The 19,057-nt window shown below is 37.3% G+C and overlaps 1 protein-coding gene across 2 annotated transcripts; it reads left to right on the top strand.

Moving 5' to 3' along the window:
- Positions 1-639: 639 nt before the first annotated feature.
- On the top strand, positions 640-18,164 carry LOC104235613 (uncharacterized). Of its 2 annotated transcripts, XM_009789417.2 has the most exons (23): positions 640-1,101; positions 4,399-4,653; positions 4,738-4,862; positions 4,966-5,010; positions 5,833-5,914; positions 6,010-6,078; positions 6,217-6,387; positions 6,470-6,535; positions 7,255-7,323; positions 7,433-7,504; positions 7,636-7,697; positions 8,645-8,923; positions 9,505-9,638; positions 9,759-9,853; positions 9,920-9,958; positions 10,048-10,107; positions 10,273-10,374; positions 10,526-10,577; positions 10,686-10,738; positions 16,501-16,565; positions 16,663-16,714; positions 17,402-17,513; positions 17,609-18,164. In XM_009789417.2, exons 1-22 carry the CDS (start codon positions 934-936, stop codon positions 17,468-17,470), a joined length of 2,184 nt encoding a protein of 727 aa, XP_009787719.1. In that variant the 5' UTR covers positions 640-933; the 3' UTR covers positions 17,471-17,513; positions 17,609-18,164. The 2 variants fall into 2 exon arrangements, with proteins under 2 accessions (XP_009787719.1, XP_009787724.1); XM_009789422.2 differs by lacking the exon at positions 9,920-9,958.
- The last annotated feature ends 893 nt before the right edge of the window (positions 18,165-19,057 follow it).

The raw sequence follows: 19,057 nt of genomic DNA, 5'->3' as shown, positions 1-19,057 counted from the left end.
TGCGTTTGCAAAGTCATTGAATAATAGCCACTATTTTGCTGCAATACGGAAAGTTCCAGCATAATATACTAGAGATTGATGCACATGTGTATGAATTTCCAGCATATTATGCTAGAACTCCCACGCGCAGAAAGTTCCAGTATAATATATTGGAGATTGGAGCACCCGTGTATGAACTTCCAGCATATTATGCTGGACCGATATATTATACTGGAGTTAGTTCTAGCATAATATACTAGAGTATATTATGGTAGAATATTTTTCGAATTTTGAATAATATTTTCGTTCAGATTTATCTTTATATGAAAAATGCCTAAATTTCGATTACTTTTGAAACCGTGACTATTTTTCAATGACCACTTGTAAATCTGGCTATTTTTGAATTTCTCCCCTAATCTTTTGGCTTATCATTTCACTAAAACCCCTAATCTTTTGGCTGATTAACCTGCACTAGCACTAATCATAGCACGTGGCAAGGATCCACGTGTCATCAAAGAGATGCAGGTCTCCACGTCAGCGTCTCTACACCACCCAACTTTTGATCCGGACCCAGACCCGAGTTACCCATATCCAGTCACCTCCTTCCTTTCATATATTTCTCTCTTTTTTCTATCTCATTTCTCATGGTAGTCAACAGGCACGTCCAGTAAATTATCGCCTAGAATTTAGAGGGAAAAAAAAAGGGACAAAAAATATATTATTCGAAAAACAAAATAGTAAAACAAACTCAAAATCTGAAAATACCGATAATAGCCTAAAAAATAATTCGGAATTTTGTCATAGAATAGCTCTTCTGTAAGCTGCTACATTCAACTGCCAATACATCTCCGATTCTCTCCGTCAACTTTAACGGCCATTTTCCATAATCGGCGACTTTATACAATTCAGTTTTCTAACACTTAAACGATTTCTGCTTCTTCGGGCGGAGCGGCGATGGCCGGCGGCGGTCCGAGAAATTATTCGGCGAATCCAAACGATTACAAGCTTCTAGAAGAAGTCGGTTACGGAGCTAGTGCAACTGTTTATAGAGCGATCTATCTTCCTTTCAATGAAGTCATCGCAGTCAAGTGCTTGGATCTCGATCGCTGTAATAGCAATCTGGTTTGTTCTCCTTTCCCACTCTATTTCTTCTGCTTTGAATTTTACTGATTGAAAATTTGATTTTGACTTGATTTGACTTGCGGATTAGATGCACTTTTAGTATATCTGAGTGGTTAGAATTGCAAATTTGGCTATGGAGATCATAGAGTTGAACGGACGAGGCTTCAATTGTGATTTCCTTGTTTTCTTTGACTTGAATAGGTCAAATGTTTGTATTCCTTGTAATTTGTCAACGGTTAATGTAACAAGACTCATTATTTGGTAGCTCCAAGTGATGTTGATTTAACGAACTTACTGATTTTATACGTGTATTGGTCCCTGCAATAATTTTATAATGCTGGAAACAAAATCAGTACTAACGCACTAACTGAAATATGGAGCGAGATTTTATTTGTGTGTAATCAGATTACAAAATATAATCAATTAACTAGGCTTATTTCCAATGCGACAGCTGTTTTTACTTCACTTGTAGTAAGAATAACAGCGACTTGCATCGAGTGATAGATTGATCAACAATGAAATGGACAAAGAAACTTTGCAACAGTTCTCTTCTTAAATGTTCATTTGAATTACATCATCTATGATCAACCTTTATCTGAGAAGCCCATGGGATCCGTGCGACTAATACTATCAAATCCCAGCTCCCAACAAGATACCACATCATCCCTATCTCCGCTAATTCTATTTTATCAAGGGATGCTAGCTATCAAAATTCAAAAAAGTTTTCTTTTTTGGTTAGCTGATTTCTCTCATAAAGCTCTTGTTCTATTTTCTCACTATTAGAACACCACAATTTTCATCTTTTTGAAATTATTATTCTGAAATGAATTGATTCTTCAATATCTTTTCCTTCTTAATAAGGTAAATACAGAACTGGTACAAGCGATTAATAGTCCCCTTACTGTAACCAGCCTGAGGAAAATATTTAAGAGGAAGTATCCCCGAAAGTAACCATGTCCCTCTCTGCTAGGTCAATTTTCGTGCCACCCAGCATTTCTCTTTCACTTGTGACATTAGTTCATTTTGGCAGATAGGGTTTTCTTGAACTTATATACTAGTACCTGGTAATAACATATGAACTACCTACACCTGCTCATATGGAAAGCTGCTACATGCATTTTGCATCTTCAGTTTCACAAGATTATAGCATGAAGGACTGCTCTTGTTTATGGCATATTGCTAGTGTTTTGAAGTATAGGTTCTTTCCCTTCGTACATTTTGACTCTTCTCAGTAGTCGATCATTTTCAGTTGGAACTCCTCCCCATGACCACCTCAAATTGTTGCTTCTAACATCACTGCAAAAAAGAGTATAACCTTGTTTTTTTTTTAAATAACTGAGAGCGATGGTACATGCCTTTGTTATACTCGGGACAACAGTTTAGTTCTAAATTTTAGCTGGTTGTGGGTTGTATTGATGTGTGCGTGTGTTCACCCACCAAAATTTATTTGGTCAATGTTATCAAAGGCGAAAAACAAAGAAAGGTACCAAGTATTTGGTGGGGTTTCGACTTTATCCGCGCAAAGCGCAAGTAAAGCATGATTTTTAGCGTAGTAAGGCCAGGTGAGAAAAATTATATTACAAGATAAAGTTACAATAAATGTAAAAACTAGTTTTATGGGCTATAGAATTGGAAACTACAATAACTTAGCATATTCGGAGTAAAAGCCATATAAACAAGTTCAATCTAGTTGTAAATGTATGATTTAGAAGCAAGTTTCTAATTCAGAGTATTGACATATTCTTTTTGTACTAAAATTCTGATTTCATATCATAGTTTCTCACATATTTTCATCCATAAGTTGCTAACATATCCTAGTGGTCGATGAACTAAGTGCACACTTTGGAGATTACAATTCAATCCCAACAAAGACAAAGAGCAGTTGGTGATTCTTTCTATGGCAGTGGCAGACTTTGTACCTATACTGGTTGGAGATAGCAGCACTCGGTGGAGTAATCGAATTGTGCGCAAGCTTGCCCGAACACCAAAATTATAAAAAGAAAAACATATCATATTGCTTTGAAAAGGATTTTTTTTTTGGAAAGTAAAACATATCATATTGCTAATAATTTTCTTTACTTATAAAAAAAATATAAGTTTATAAAATATATCAATTTGTTATCTATTTCTTGTTCCATTAAGTCTTAGAATTTATACGCGCCTCATACGAGCATTTAACAATATAATAGTTAGGCTAAACATTTCTGTTCTTTTTTGTAATTTTCGGTAGGAATGTGGGAGCATGTTTGGGATTACTGGTAAATTGGTGAAGTTGTTGGCTGCACTCGCCATTGAGGAGGGAAGGGTGACTACACTCGCCTTCTCCCGAGCCCGCTATAACGGGATCCTCCTGGCATTGGTGTCCACCTTTTTCATGGCTAACAACCCGTATTGGAGAATTAATTAGGAAACTCTTATTTTGATTGAAGAGTACAAAGACGGACTCATTTGGCTAAAACACATTATTCACTACTCAACTTATTTGAATGTTAAGGACTAGCCCGTCAAATTGCTACTTCCACCAATTTTAAATTAAATTTTTTGACTAGGAGTCACTGGTTGGCATCTGATGTCGCTAGATAATTTCTTTTCCATGTTATTAGGGAACAATATATTTAGTTGGCGTATTCCCCTCCCCCCCTTCCCCCCCCCCCCCCCACACAAAAAAAAACCCCAAAGAAGGATAACACCTCATATTTTCTTTAAGTGGGGAAACTATATTTTTACTTATTTGGTTCATTATATGTTTCAGGTGGCCTAATTCTCTTCCATTAACAGCATTATGAATTAAAGAGTAACATATTCGAATATCAACCAATAAATCCCGGAACTAGTTGGAATCAATTAACTATATGAATCCTCTTTATTCGTTCTACTCTATTCAGGCTCATTTTATTCCACCATTCAACAATTTCTTTTGTAGGACAAATCAGAGGTTCTCCATTCTCTAAAACTAGATGTTTTCTAAGTCTCTCACTCGTACAAATCTATCCAAACTAAAAATATAAGTGTGACAGTAACAACTAAACCTTAATCGCATTGTTTGGATCTTTTGCTTAAAGGTTCTGTTTTTAGCTAAGGTTGCATGCATTTTGAGAGATTGTAAGTCTTTTGAGAAAAGTTCTCTCGACGTGATTTCTGTTCCTTTTTGAGGAGTAGAAGTCTCAAGGAAGGCTTCTTATAGGTACAAGTTGAGGTGTCACATTATAAAGACTGTTCTTGTAATTGCACTTCTATTTGGATCTATCATGCTGCTATTTTAGCAATAGTCAGTTGAAAGAATTTACTTCTTCACAGGATGACATTCGCAGGGAAGCTCAAACGATGAGTTTAATAGACCATCCTAATGTAATAAAGTCATTCTGTTCGTTTGTTGTTGATAGCTACCTTTGGGTGGTGATGCCCTTCATGGCTGAGGGTTCTTGTCTGCATCTCATGAAGATAGCATATCCAGATGGATTCGAAGAATCCGCTATTTGTTCTATGTTGAAGGAAACTCTCAAGGCTTTGGAATATCTCCATCGACATGGGCACATCCATCGAGATGTTAAGGTTTGTTAAAACTGATGTTCCCTTGTCGCTGATCCTCAAATTTGCAATATTTGTGGTTTCTGTACCACTTTTTTCTCATTGCAGGCTGGGAATATCTTGCTGGATACTAATGGGATAGTAAAGCTGGGGGACTTTGGTGTTTCAGCATGCATGTTTGACAGTGGTGATAGACAGCGGTCTAGGAATACCTTTGTAGGAACTCCGTGCTGGTGAGCATATAAGCATCCTTTTGGTCAATTTCCACTCATCAGTATTTGTTTCTATGGAATCGTTTCGTGTTTTACATGTCTATCAACTACTTTTATTTTGTAGGATGGCACCAGAAGTTCTGCAGCCTGGAACTGGATATGATTTCAAGTGAGTTTTCTTTATCGTGAGTAAGGTCTTGATGGTTTCATATGATATGATGTAAATATTCATTTAGTGGTTGATTGAGAGCTATTTGACAAAGCTGAAGTCTGAATTCTGACTGAAATTGTATCATTGGTTGATTTTAGTTATTGAAATTTTCATGCTGACTTTAGCCGAGGGTCTATCGGAAATAGTCTCTCTGCCCTTCTAGGGTAGGGGTAAGGCTGCGTACATCCTACCCTCCCCAGACCCCACTTGTGGGATTATATTGGGTTGTTGTTGTTGTAAATTTTCATGCTGAAGGGTATTAAGTTTATGTATTTTAATCCTGTCTCTGAATTCAAATCTCAAATATCCTCTTGAATATTTGTTGAAACTATAACTGGAAGTATATTAATTTTGTCACTAGATAATGCTAGCTAGAGTTTATGTAGACTTATTTATGTTGTAATGATGAAGCATCCATCATGCCTGAAGAAATGATGTAAGCATTTTTATTCATGAAACTTGCTTTTGGATATGTGGTCTTTCAGACTTCAGTGATAACTAGACTTTGTTTCACTTGAAATTCGTAAAATATTTTAGGTGGCATTTAAAGTTTTAAGTGATTTTTTGTTTATGGTATAAAGAAGTCTAAATTGTTATCACTTAAAATTGGTCTGGTTAAGTGCTTAGAAGAAAAAAAAGTTATCAACAGGCCCTAAGATGAGAATTCTGAATTGTCTACATTTTGTTCTTGTCTGGGTGATGTGTTGGTTTACTTATACAGTGTTACTGGGAATATTATTATAATTGTTGCAAGAGACATTAATTTTCTTCCTTCTACAGGGCTGACATTTGGTCACTTGGAATAACTGCCCTGGAGTTGGCTCATGGTCATGCACCATTTTCAAAGTACCCTCCAATGAAGGTATATACTCATTTCCGAGAGGGTTCAACAATAATATTTTAGCTTTGTGCTTGAGTATGCATTATTTTAAGTTACCCTCTGCTCTCTTGCCACAGGTTCTACTGATGACAATACAGAATGCCCCTCCTGGACTTGATTATGACCGAGACAAAAAATTCTCTAAGGTACTGGTATTGCTTATTGCCAGTTTCATTTACATATGTACATTGAAGATATTTGAATATGTTGCTTTGCTATGAGCTTCAGTCTTTATCTTGTGGTCATGTATGGAAATGAAAAAGAGTTTTTACTTGTCGTAACAGTCATTCAAGGAAATGGTTGCAATGTGCTTGGTGAAAGATCAAAATAAAAGGCCAACAGCTGAGAAGTTGTTGAAGCATTCTTTTTTCAAAAATGCCAAGCCTCCAGAGCTTTCTGTAAAGAAACTTTTTGCTGACTTGCCACCACTTTGGCATCGAGTTAAAGCCCTCCAGGTATTTCATAAGAGGATTGTTCTAAGGGTTCATTATTTTTCCTATTAGCATTGTTTAATGTTGCTTGATGAAATCATTGCAGCTTAAAGATGCTGCACAGCTAGCTTTGAAGAAAATGCCTTCTTCCGAGCAGGAAGCATTGTCACAGGTTTGATGCAATTGTCCTGTCAATGACATTGTTCATTAGTGCGCAATGGTTATACCATCTATATTTTCGTGCATTTATTTGTTGCAGTAGCTACAATGCTATTCTTCAGTGAGCGAAAATGTCCAAAGAGTGATGTATCTATATGGTCCAGAATTGGTTTTCCATCTTTGATAAGAAAATTTAGTCAGCCACTCAATTATGAATTCCAGAACTTTGGATCTCCATTTTGCTCCTTTGAACTTTATGCATTCCATGAAAATCTCAGATACAAATATACACTTGCTTAGAGAATACAGTTGGCTAATTGTATCTGTCAACTTCATTCTGTTGGTTCTTTTATTCTTTTAGAAAATTCTATACTTTCTCTTCTTCTACAATTTCGATCTTTGGACTTTGGAGAGGGATATTATGTTGATGATGTACTTCACGTTTCTAAAGAAAAAACAAAAAGGATGGTGATGATGTACTCAAATTATGTATTTACATTCCTAGCTGAAATTGTTGCTACTTGCATGCATTGTGTCTATGGCTATTTTTTTTTATAAAAGCAAGTAAAGTATTTTCCTTCATCTTTTTTCTCTTTTGCATGTCTACTTTGTGCCTGTAGGCCAATCTTATTCTTTTCAATTTTCTTTATCTGTAGCATCTGAGAGTGAACATAATCAGGAGTTGCCTTCTTTAAATTTTTTCCTTCTGTTTTAACTTTTTGTTCTTCACAGAGTGAATACCAACGGGGAGTTAGCGCCTGGAACTTTGATCTGGAGGATTTGAAGCTTCAAGCTTCACTGGTATGTATGTGAGAGAGGTCTCTTTGTGTCTGATAAAGATACTCGTTCACTTCTGCTCCATGATTTTTGCCATCCCAAATTTGAATTGGTTTGACATTTGCTGTGGCAGGTACATGACGATGACGATATACAAGAAATTAAGGAAGAAGATGAAGCCATGAAAGCTTATATGAACTACAAGGTCTTTGGCAGTCTTTTGATATAGTTTTCTAGTCTATTTTCAAGCTATTAATATGGGCCTAGATCTATATTTATCCTTTTTTTTTCTTTAGCCATTATCATCCCGTACATGAATTCTTCTTCTATTTGCAGGAAAAACCTATTGCATCCCCATATGCTGGAAAACAGATCCCAAGAAAAGATTCGATTGCCAGGTATACGTGTCACTCTTTTTGTCCAGGCACAAAAAAATTGTCGTAGAAAGATATCAAATTAGTAGCTGTTATTTTGCAAGGGGGGATCTGACTCCTTGTTCTGAATTCCAAAGTTTTAAAGAGTTGAATTCCTTGTACTTTTAGGGTTAGAACGGGTTAAACCATCTTGAGACCAAATGTTGTACTCCTCCTCATTTTAAATAGCCGTATTTTCTGGATGTGTGTTTAAGTTGTTGATATAACTTAAAGCATGTTGTATTGATGTAATAAAATATTAAAGTAATGCCTGAAAATTAGCATGATTCAGGAAGCATCATGTTAAAGTTCAAAATTTGCATAATTAACTAAATCTGTATTATAAATGCTGTAAAATATTTATCTTTCTGAATGTTGTCAAATATTTTGGAATGCCCCAAATAACTAAGCATGTCATAAAAATAGAGGTGCAGGATGTATGTGTTTTTTCTTGTTAAATTTGTTCTGAGATTCCATATTGATGTTTTTGAAGTTTATCCATGATGTCCTCTCTTCTGGAGAGAATATTTTTTCCTGTGGAACCAAGTACCAACCAGATGTTCTCAACGTAATAATTTGTCTTCTTCGGAGGAACAAAAACATCAGCGTATGTAATGAAAATTAACTGCTCTCCCCTGGAGAGAATGTTAATAAGGGTTTGTCATCATCACCAAAATATGGTAATGCAGGTAATGATTATGCATGGGCTATGATCAGAAGATCAAAAACATCAGCATATGTTTTTAAACTGATCTCCCCTGGAGAGAATATTAATAATGGTTTTGTCATCATCACTAAAATATGATAACGTAGGTAATAATAATGCATGGGCTATGATTATGTGAGCCACTAATTAAAATTTTGTTTTTGGTCAAAGTAGGCCTTGGAGTATTATAATCTCAATTGAATTCTCGTTGATACATTTTTTCCAGTGAGCAAGAAAGTGTTGGTGAAGTGCCATTAGCTGAATATGAGATCAAGAATGGAAAAGATCTGGAAAGTAGTCAACTGGATTCTGATCATTGGGAGAAAAATGGACTAAAGAAGAACGCATCAAAAACAGAGTTGCCTCCCCTAACCTCAGAGAAGGATGCTTTGCCGGTCAAGAATAGAACTCAAACACCAAAAGCTCGTCAAAGTCAGAGTGGACCACTTATGGCTGGTGTTGTACTAAGTCACTCGGCATCAGAAAGAGCTCGGAACTCTGAAAGGTTTGCTACGACTCATTGCTTTCTTATTCCGCTGTATCTTACATTGCACCCAGACAACTTATCAGAAGAAAAACGTTGCATCAAAACATCATTGTGTACCATCTTGGTACAATATCAATAAATTACTTTACCATATTAAAAAAAAACATTGCACCAAAACAACTTGAAATATGAAGCTTCATTAATATTCAGGAATCAAATAGCCTTTCCCTTCAGTCCATATTCAGCTGCGGGGTGAAAAGGAATTGGTAAGAATCGAAAGCTCAGACTTGGTCTCTCTACCATCTATCTGGCAGGTGCCAGATTTCTTTTCTTAGATTGTTACTTCGTTGGAATGAAAAGATTTCCATGAGAGAAGGAATTCTCACTGGCATTTTCTCTAAAATTAGTGTGTTGAATACATTTTATATAGGCTAATTTCGGTGTATGAAATAATCCAAATACACCGAAATCATTCTACATTGTAATTCATTGTGTTTTCTTGGAGCATTTGCACATCGAAGTATGAGATTATTCGTTTGTCTGGACAATTGCTGTCAAAATGGGAACTTTCAGTGAGGTAACTAATGTTTCTCTTGCAGAACTGAAATTGAAAACCAGCAACCAGGAGATAAAGCTCATCAAGTGCGAAGAGCACCCAGCTTTAGTGGCCCCTTAATGCTTCCTAACCGAGCTTCAGGAAATAGTTTATCAGCTCCAATTAAATCATCTGGGGGTATTAATGCTCTCAAGACAAGTTCATTTTGCTATTGTGTGTGACTATTGGTTTATAGGGAAAATCTAGGTGACATCCTAACTAAGGGCTTTGCAGTAATTATAATTTTTATCTGTTCAGGATTCAAAGATTCTTTGGATGACAAGTCAAAGCCGAACTTGGTTCAAATAAAAGGCCGTTTTTCTGTAACATCGGAAAATGTAGATCTTGTAAAGGTAAATCATATTTTTACATGCTCTTTCTTCTAGGTGACTACTGGCTAACTTAAATATGTATGTTAGGATATTCCGTTATGTACAGTTCCTCGACGATCTTCCCAAGTAAGTGGTGTAGTGTTGCCTTTTGATTCAAAAGAACACAATGGTTCATTCTTATAGTATCTTTGACACAAGATTTCTGTGATTCCCAGGGATCGCCACTTAGGAAGTCTGCTAGTGTTGGAGAATGGCTGGTCGAATCTAAACAGACGGTGTGTGTATTCTCCCTTTCTTTACTACTGTAGTTAAATGATGGAATATGTTACAACATTTGAGCCCCACCTTAATGGGCTATTTTGTCTTAACCAAGTGAAAAGAGCAGTGAAATACGAAGAACAAATTGACCTAATAATACTATATTTTTGATCAATTTTCAGCCATCCTGTCAACCACCGAAGGATCTTGGCCTTAATAATGTTCCTGCTTCAATTCTCATGCCTCACCTACAAAATCTTTTTCAACAGACGTCAATCCAGCAGGTAAGACATCGGTGTATGGTAGGGATGCAAGATTACTCCCCCTCCCTCCATACAAAACAAAAACAAGAAAGGAAATGGGGACAAGTGTCACTAATTCAATTCTATTTCTCTGCTTCTTCTAACTTTTTATTTCTACTGCTTTTGTTATCAGGATCTCATTGTAAATCTATTGAGTAGCTTGCAACTATCTGAGGCAGGAGATTGTAAGTAAACAAGAAAGAAATGTCTAGCGTCCTTATGTAAAGAAACATGTATACCAATAGTAACATGGATTCAGGTTTACTTAATTGAAATCTCTTATTCTATCTCAGCTTCTCAAAATGGAAAGTTACCTCCCGTACAGCGCCCAGAGAACAACGGAACTGTAAGTACATGTCTTTGCTTTGAATATATGTTAGCTTTAAGAATTTAGAAGCTGTAGATGTTTATGTGGAGCTCCATTAAGTGTATTGTACGCATTTCAAGTTTTTCCAATGCATCTTACAGGACAGCAAACCTATGAGGTTGTGTTCATGCTATGAAAATTATTGTGTAGAATATATGAAACTACTCCTATTTTAAGACTGTCCTTTATTTGATATACACCATACTGATAATACTAAGCTCCTAAATTGTTTGGTAGAATTTCCTTGTGCCTGCTGTGCTTCCTGCCAATTACCATGCAATAGGTCCTTGAAACCTTAGTGGACTTGGAGAAATCATTTGCAACTTGCTCAATCTTTGTCCTCATTCTGCTTCAGTTACCCATTTGTTTCTTACCTTTCTCCCTATCAAAATCTTTCTTTAATGATCGTTGTGCTGAATCATTCTTCCATCTGAGACACTGTACCTATATAGTCGGTTCATAAGGATGCTGAAATTTTGATTTATAATCTATTTATCATATCTTGATTGACAATAGGATGCCTCGGCCATCTGGTTTTCTTCATGTTTCTTGTTAGTTTGTTTCAAGTAAACTACACACAGAAATCAAACTTCAGGAGTTCACCAACTATTATTGCTTAACTCTTGAGAAATTGGAATATGTGCTTGACGGAATTTTCTGGATAAAGAATTTTGTACATTCAACTGTTTATATTAGAAGTGAGATAGACAAGAAGTAAATAAACTGAGTATTGATAATAAAGAGGAGATTACCTAATGGTAAGAGCGCAACACATGATGTGTAGGTTAGGCGCACATCAGTTTGAAGCCTGTCGCAAATAGAAGCTTGGTATTTAAGTGGAGAAGGGTTGAGCGACCAGTCCATTATCCGTCGAGTTCTGAACAGCGCCCCACTAGCTCCCGGGGATATCTTGTTTTAGAAAAAAAAGAGTTAATAAGAGGAGATTTTACTGTATGTCTGCGCACATGTATACAGTCTGATGTATTATTTGGATGGTGGACTTGTCCTACTTGAGCAGATGTTTTTCATAACCTAGAATTGTTATATGTGTGTCTCGGCTAATAAATAAAATATATATTTATGTTGTGAGAAGGCACGAGAGAAAATATGATATATTGATATTGTGTGTTCAATACAATACAAAAGGTCCTTATTTATAGCTATACTATATAAGGACATACTACTCCTATTCCAATGTGGGACAAGACTACATTATGTACATATCTAACACTTCCCCTCAAGCCAGTGCATACACATCATATGTACCGAGCTTGTTACACATGTAACTAATATGAGAACTAGTAAGAGACTTAGTGAAAATATCTGCTAGTTGATCATTCGACTTGACAAACTTTGTAACAATATCTCCTGAAAGTATTTTTTCTTTGACAAAGTGACAGTCGATCTCAATGTGTTTAATCCTCTCATGGAACACCAGATTTGACGCAATGTGAAGAGCAACTTGGTTATCACACACTAGTTCCATCCTGCTGATTTCTCCGAACTTTAACTCCTTGAGCAACTACTTGACCCAAACTAACTCACACGTTGCCATAGCCATGGCCCGATATTCGGCTTCGGCGCTAGATCAAGCAACTACATTCTGTTTCTTGCTCTTCCACGAGACCAAATTACCTCCTACTAGAACACAATATCCAGATGTAGATCGTCTTTCAAAAGGTGATCTTGCCCAGTTAGCATTTGTGTACCCAACAATCTGCTCGTGGCCTCGATCTTCGAATAGTAATCCTTTGCCTGGAGCTGACTTTATATACTGAAGAATACGAACAACTGCATCCCAGTGACTATCACAGGGAAAATCCATAAACTGACTTACAACACTCACCGGAAAAGAAATGTCAGGTCTAGTCACTGTGAGGTAATTCAATTTTCCAACCAACCTCCTATATCTCGTAGGGTCTCTAAGAGGTTCCCCCTGTCCAGGCAGAAGCTTAGCATTCGGATCCATAGGAGAGTCAGTAGGTCTGCAACCCATCATTCCAGTCTCCTCAAGAATGTCTAAGGCATAGTTCCACTGTGAAATAACAATACCTGAGCTAGACTGAACAACCTCAATACCTAGAAAATACTTCAGACTGCCCAGATCCTTAGTTTGGAAGTGCTCAAAGAGATGTTTCTTCAGATTAGTAATACCATCCTGATCGTTGCCAGTAATAACAGTATCATCAACATAAACCACCAGATAATACACAAATTCGGAGCAGATAGCCGATAAAACACAGAGTGATCAGCCTCCCTAACGAGTCATGCCGAACTCCTGAATAATTGTGCTGAACTTATCAAACCAGGCTCGAGGGGACTGTTTCAAACCATATAGTGACATGCGCAATCTGCATACACAACCACTAAACTCCCCCCGAGCAACAAAACCAGGTGGTTGCTCCATATAAACTTCCTCGTCAAGATCACCGTGGAGAAAAACATTCTTAATATCTAACTGATAAAGAGGCCAATGACGTACAACAACCATGGACAAAAAAAGACGAACAGATGCTACTTTAGCCACGGGAGATAAAGTATCACTATAATCAAGCCCAAAAATCTGAGTATATCCTTTTGCAACAAGACGAGCCTTAAGCCAATCAACCTGGCCATCCGGACCGACTTTGATTGCATAAACCCAACGACAACCAACAGTAGACTTACCTGCAGAAAGAGGAACAAGCTCCCAAGTACCACTCGCATGTAAAGCAGACATCTCGTCAATCATAGTCTGTCGCCATCCAGGATGAGATAGTGCCTCACCTGTAGACTTAGGAATAGAAACAGTGGACAAAGAAGATATAAAAGCATAATGAGGTGATGACAGACGATGATAACTTAGACCAACATAGTGGGGATTAGGATTAAGTGTGGACCGTACACTTTTGCGGAGTCCAATTGGTTGACTAAGAGGAGACAAGTCCGCAGTAGGTGCAGAACCTGATGTAGGACGTGAATCACCTGGGCCTGATGTTGGATGTGGACGACGATGATAAGTCAAGAGTGGGAGGAGCTGCAAAAGGTTGAACTGGATTATGTGGAGGAACTGGACCTACAGGGGATGGAACTAGAGCTATAGATGGTGGAGCTGGAGATGTAGAGGAAGATGGATGGGAGATAGTGACTAAATCTCCAAAAGAAGAGACCGGTAGTACCTCAGAAATATCTAAGTAATTACCTAGACCTGTGAAGTATGATTGGGTTTCAAAAAAGGTAACATCGGCGGACATAAGATATCGCTAGAGGTCAGGAGAATAGCATCGATACCCCTTTTGCGTTCTCAAGAAACCAAGAAATACGCACTTAAGAGCACGGGGAGCTAACTTATCTGTTCCTGGAGTAAGGTTATGGACAAAACAAGTGCTTCCAAAGACACAGGGTGGAAGAGAGAACAAAGGTAAGTGGGGAAACATGACAGAGAATGGAACTTGGTTCTGGATAGCTGAAGATGGCATACGATTAATAAGATAGCAAGATGTAAGAAATGCATCCCCCAAAAACGCAACGGAGCATGAGATTGTATGAGTAGGGTACGAGTAGTTTCAATATTCTTTCTTTCAGCTGCCCCATTTTGTTGAGATGTGTACGGACACGATGTTTGATGAATAATCCCATGAGATTTCATAAACTGCTGAAATGGGAAAGACATACTCTTGGGCATTATCACTACGAAATGTGCGAATAGAAATCCCAAATTGATTTTGAATTTCAGCGTGAAAGGTCTGGAAAATAGAAAACAACTCAAATCGATTTTTTCTTAAAAATATCCAGGTGCACCTAGAATAGTCATCAATGAAACTGACAAAGTAGCGGAATCCTAATGTAGACCCCAAACATCTGAATGGACTAAAGTAAAAGGTGACTCTGCTCGATTATCAATACGTCGAGGGAAATGAGAGCGAGTATGCTTACCGAGCTGACATGACTCACACTTTAGAACTGACAAGTGAGATAAACCAGGTACCATTTTCTGAAGTTTTGATAAACTGGTATGTCCCAACCGTTTATGTAATAAAGCTGATGAATTAGTAGCAAGACAAGTTGGTGATGGAAGACAAGATGTGAGTCCATGTGATTTAGCAAGGATAAGGTAATAAAGTCCATTTGATTCACGTCCGGTACCAATGATCCTCCCTGTACTGCGTTCCTGTATAAAAACATGATCATCAAGAAATAAAACGGCACATTTAAGTGATTTGGCTAGGCGACTAACAACTATGAGATTAAAAGTACTATTAGGGACATAAAGAACTGAATCTAAAGGTAAGGAAGGAATTGGGCTTGCTTGACCTATTGCAATTGCCATGGTTTGAGACCCATTGGCCATTGTGACTCTTGGAAGAGATTGAGAATACGAAATAGTAGTGAAAAGAGATTTGTTACCAGAAATATGATCCGATGCACCTGAATCAATCACCCAAGACTTAGAGGATGAAGATTGAGAGACACAAGTCACGCTATTACCTGTTTGAACAACGGAAGCTATCTTAGAAGATGTCTGCTTACCTGCTTTGTAATGAAGAAACTCAAAATAATCCGCTAAAGAAACCATCCGACTATTCGAAGTATCGGTTCCCATGTCGCTACAATTAATAGTAGTAGGGTTAACTTGAAATAGTGGAAATTAGTAATTCCTTTGGGAAAACTGAAGAAATCGCTAAGAAAACACTGTTTCTGCGCCGGCAACTTAACACTGTTGCGTGGAAAACACTATTCACGCTAGAAATACTGTAGCAGCCGGAAAAAAATTCAAAGTAGTCGGAATGAAATAAAAACAGTAGGGGTAGGATTGGAATTACCAGATGACCCAACTGTTCTGAAGAAACTTTTTTAAGAAATGGTCGGCCGTCCACTTCTAAAATCACTGTTCACGTCGGAAAAATATAAAAGTAGTCGAAATTTGGTGTAATCTGGATGGGTAGGCTCGGAATTGCAAGGGGAACAATCTTTCCTGAAGAGTTGTCGCCAAAAAATGGCCGCAAGGTGGCCCACGTGACGTCGGAACTTCGCCGGAAAAGTTTCTTCCGACAGCTACAGTACCGCCGGAGATTTTCACTGGGGTTTGGTCGCCGGACAGTGACAACTCTTGTGGTAGTGTTGGATTTTGCACAACATTGACCGAGACAAAGCAGACACAAAACAACTTTGAAAGATCGCCGGAAAAAAGGGTTCCGGTGACTGATTTCACTTCCCGGAATCGCTGGAATTTATGCACAGCGATAAATCTCTCACGATAGCTCTGATACCATGTGAGAAGGCACGGGAGAAAATATGATATGTTGATATTGTGTGTTCAATACAATACAAGAGGTCCTTATTTATAGCTATACTATACAAGGACATACTACTCCTATTCCAATGTGGGACAAGACTCTATTATGTACATATCTAACATATGTGTTTCTTTTTAACCCGTTTAATTGCCGTATCGGTAACCAATACTCCATTTGTTCCTGTCATCTATGATCTCATCACAAGGTGTTTCTATTATCTTTTGCCTCGTTTTCTCTAGCCTTACTCCATAGAGACTAGAAAGTAAATAAAATATATTATTGGTTGCTGCTGATAATTTCATGGGAATTCTAGTGTTTAACACTGTTAAAGTATTCATCTTGTGCATCTGACATCATTGGGATGCCCCCAGTACTACTTGGTACACAACCCAAATGTTATTGGCGTATTTTGTCTTTTATCACATGGTAACCATTTGTTTTGATCAAGACTGTTTTGTTTTGCAGGTTGAAGCAGCTGTTTCTGAGAGGGAGAAGCTATTGCTAGTCAAAATATCTGAGCTTCAGGCTAGGTTAGCCCGCTGCACACACAAATCAACTGTGGTCATGCTTCTCTCAGTTCCATGTACAATATTTAATTGAAGAACTGATCTTCTCTCTACTTTGCAGGATGATTAATTTGACAGATGAATTAACTGCAGAAAAATTAAAATACTGGCAGGTAAGTGCACCCTCAGTTTCTTCAATGCAAAGGTCTCTCTAATTTTAATTGGATTGAAGAAAGGAGGAATGGATAACAAGAGGTCTATTGTGGTTATACATACATTTACTACTTTCTGGACAATAGGACCAGAAAAAAGTAAAAGAGGGAAGGAGAAAAGAAAATGCACAGCTTTCTAAGGTTGCGAGTACCAATTGGGTGAGTTGAAGGAGAAGAGGAGGGCAAAACAATTCTTTATAATCATTTTCTTTCAGTTTCCTGACCTTTCCCAAAGAAGGATTGTTGCAAAAATATGACTTCACTTCTTTTTAGCCGGGGGTCTTACGGAAACAGCCTCTCTACCTTCATTAGGTTGGGGTAAGGTCTGCGTACACTTCACCCTCGCCAGACCCCACTTGTGGGATTTCACTGGGCTTATTGTCTCCAAAATTCTTAAAACATTTCTTTTCCTCCCAAACATGAGAAAAAGCAATTATGGGGAATGTTTTCATAAATAATAATAATAACTAAAAGAACACCAATGGCGTGGAGATATCTCTTTTACTTGATGAAGTTCAGGTTCAAAAGCTAGGCCTAAAGTAACAACAATTGAAAGAAAGTAGGGAGGGACGGACGAACGGAAGAGGTTTATTAACAGTATCTCAGTGTTTGCTCATTTATTAACAATGATTTCTCATCTGCTACCAGTTGCAACAGCGGTTAAATGCCATGTCAAATTGCGGAGAGGATGGGGACAGAAGAGAATTGGAATCGTGATGCCAAATGATACTTTTCAAGTGTAAACACTGTGTATATTCAGGTGTCTATTTGATGTTGCTATAGCCGACAGTTTTGAAATCTTCTCTCGCAGGTAAATGCCTTGATGGATTTTATCAATGTCGTTCGCTTTTGCAGGTAAAGGTATAGGAAGAGGCAGACTGTACTATTCTTATGTCGCTGAATCATGCGCTTGTCCTAGTTGAATAGCTCATATGGAAGAAGCCATCTCCAAGTGACAATAAGCAAAATAACCAGTGGATAGATAGTTTCTTCATTTGTTTGATGAGTACGAGCTGAAAACAAGCTTCTTGTGCAGATTCACATCTTCCAATGAAAGGGATTATTTATTTAGATATAGAAGATCGCGGAGAAGGCTCGGCCGGGAGAGGAAGGCAGAGGGTGAGGGTGGGGGTTGGGGATTCACTTCCATCCATTTTAATTGTAGATGCTTAGTTTATGTTGTAATCTGAATTGCAAAATTAAGTTGTAATTTTGTAACATATATCAATCAATGTGACCATGAATGTATTCAATAATGCTTATAGCTTCTCGAGCATCCCTCAAGCTGGTCGATGCCTGACATAATTTCATTTCTCTCCTTTCTTATTAGTTCACTTGTGACATAATTTTGTATCTATTATCGTTTTAAAAGTTTACTTTTTCGTGGCATCAAACCAGTTAAACTTCTGAAGGTGTTCCTTAGTTTTTTCTATCTTATGGTCTTATATTTAGGGAAGTGTAGTGTATACCCGCTAGCTGTATTTTTTAAAAATCAAACTAGTTGGTATTTATTTCCTTGAATGGTGATGTTACGTTAAGCTGCACAAACCTAAATGCTATTAAACAAAGTTTAGAAATAATTTGGAAAACTGATAGTTTGTTGATTAGATTCAAAATCTACTTTTTCTTTGGTTGGTAAAACAAACATCTACAGTGAATAATTATGCTTTTGGACATCATTTTAGGTTTACGTCCTTTCCTTGTTGCTACTTTAACCATCGTATGTTTGTTCAAAAGTTGCACTATTTGGAATTTTCCCGCAAAACATGCATTTTTGGCTCTGTCAGTTTCAATGGTGTGCTAATATGCAAAAGGCATTTGTAGGGTACAAGATAAGGATAAAGACGAAGCCCTCAAAAATACAGGTGATAAGTTGCCAGCCATTTATAAGTCGCAATCGTTGGTTGCGGCTTATTACTCGCGTTTGTTGAATGAGATTATGAAATGTCGAGTGCGATTTATGTCGCTAATACAAACATTCCTCAAAATTTTCCCTTTTAATTCCTATTTGGACTTCCTAATTAGTTTCATCTAGATTTTTCTTTTCAAAATTTACTCTTCATTTATATTTTTTGATAGAGAATGATTTATCCCACAGAAAAATATTCCTACACAGTGCAACGAATTATTTTTCAATATAGCATGACACATATTTATTGAAGGTCTAAAATGATTCAAAATCACTATTTAGTACACATGCATCAACCAAAAAAAAGAAGGAGATTTTGAAGTTGAAGTTAAAAAAGAGAATTTGGAAGTATCAAAGAAATTGACAATTATTAATTATACATGGGTTACTATCAG

Source organism: Nicotiana sylvestris, chromosome 8, assembly GCF_000393655.2.
Source record: "Nicotiana sylvestris chromosome 8, ASM39365v2, whole genome shotgun sequence".
In the NCBI taxonomy this organism is placed as follows: Eukaryota; Viridiplantae; Streptophyta; class Magnoliopsida; order Solanales; family Solanaceae; genus Nicotiana; species Nicotiana sylvestris.
This window is presented reverse-complemented; position numbering and strand designations above follow the sequence as displayed.

Bases quoted from the DNA above. Each gene is read 5' to 3' on its own strand.
- LOC104235613 (XM_009789417.2), top strand. From the start codon at position 934: ATGGCCGGCGGCGGTCCGAGAAATTATTCGGCGAATCCAAACGATTAC. The intron at 1,102-4,398 runs GTTTGTTCTCCT...ACTTCTTCACAG, and splicing joins ATCGCTGTAATAGCAATCTG to GATGACATTCGCAGGGAAGC. The intron at 10,578-10,685 runs GTAAGTAAACAA...ATTCTATCTCAG, and splicing joins ACTATCTGAGGCAGGAGATT to CTTCTCAAAATGGAAAGTTA.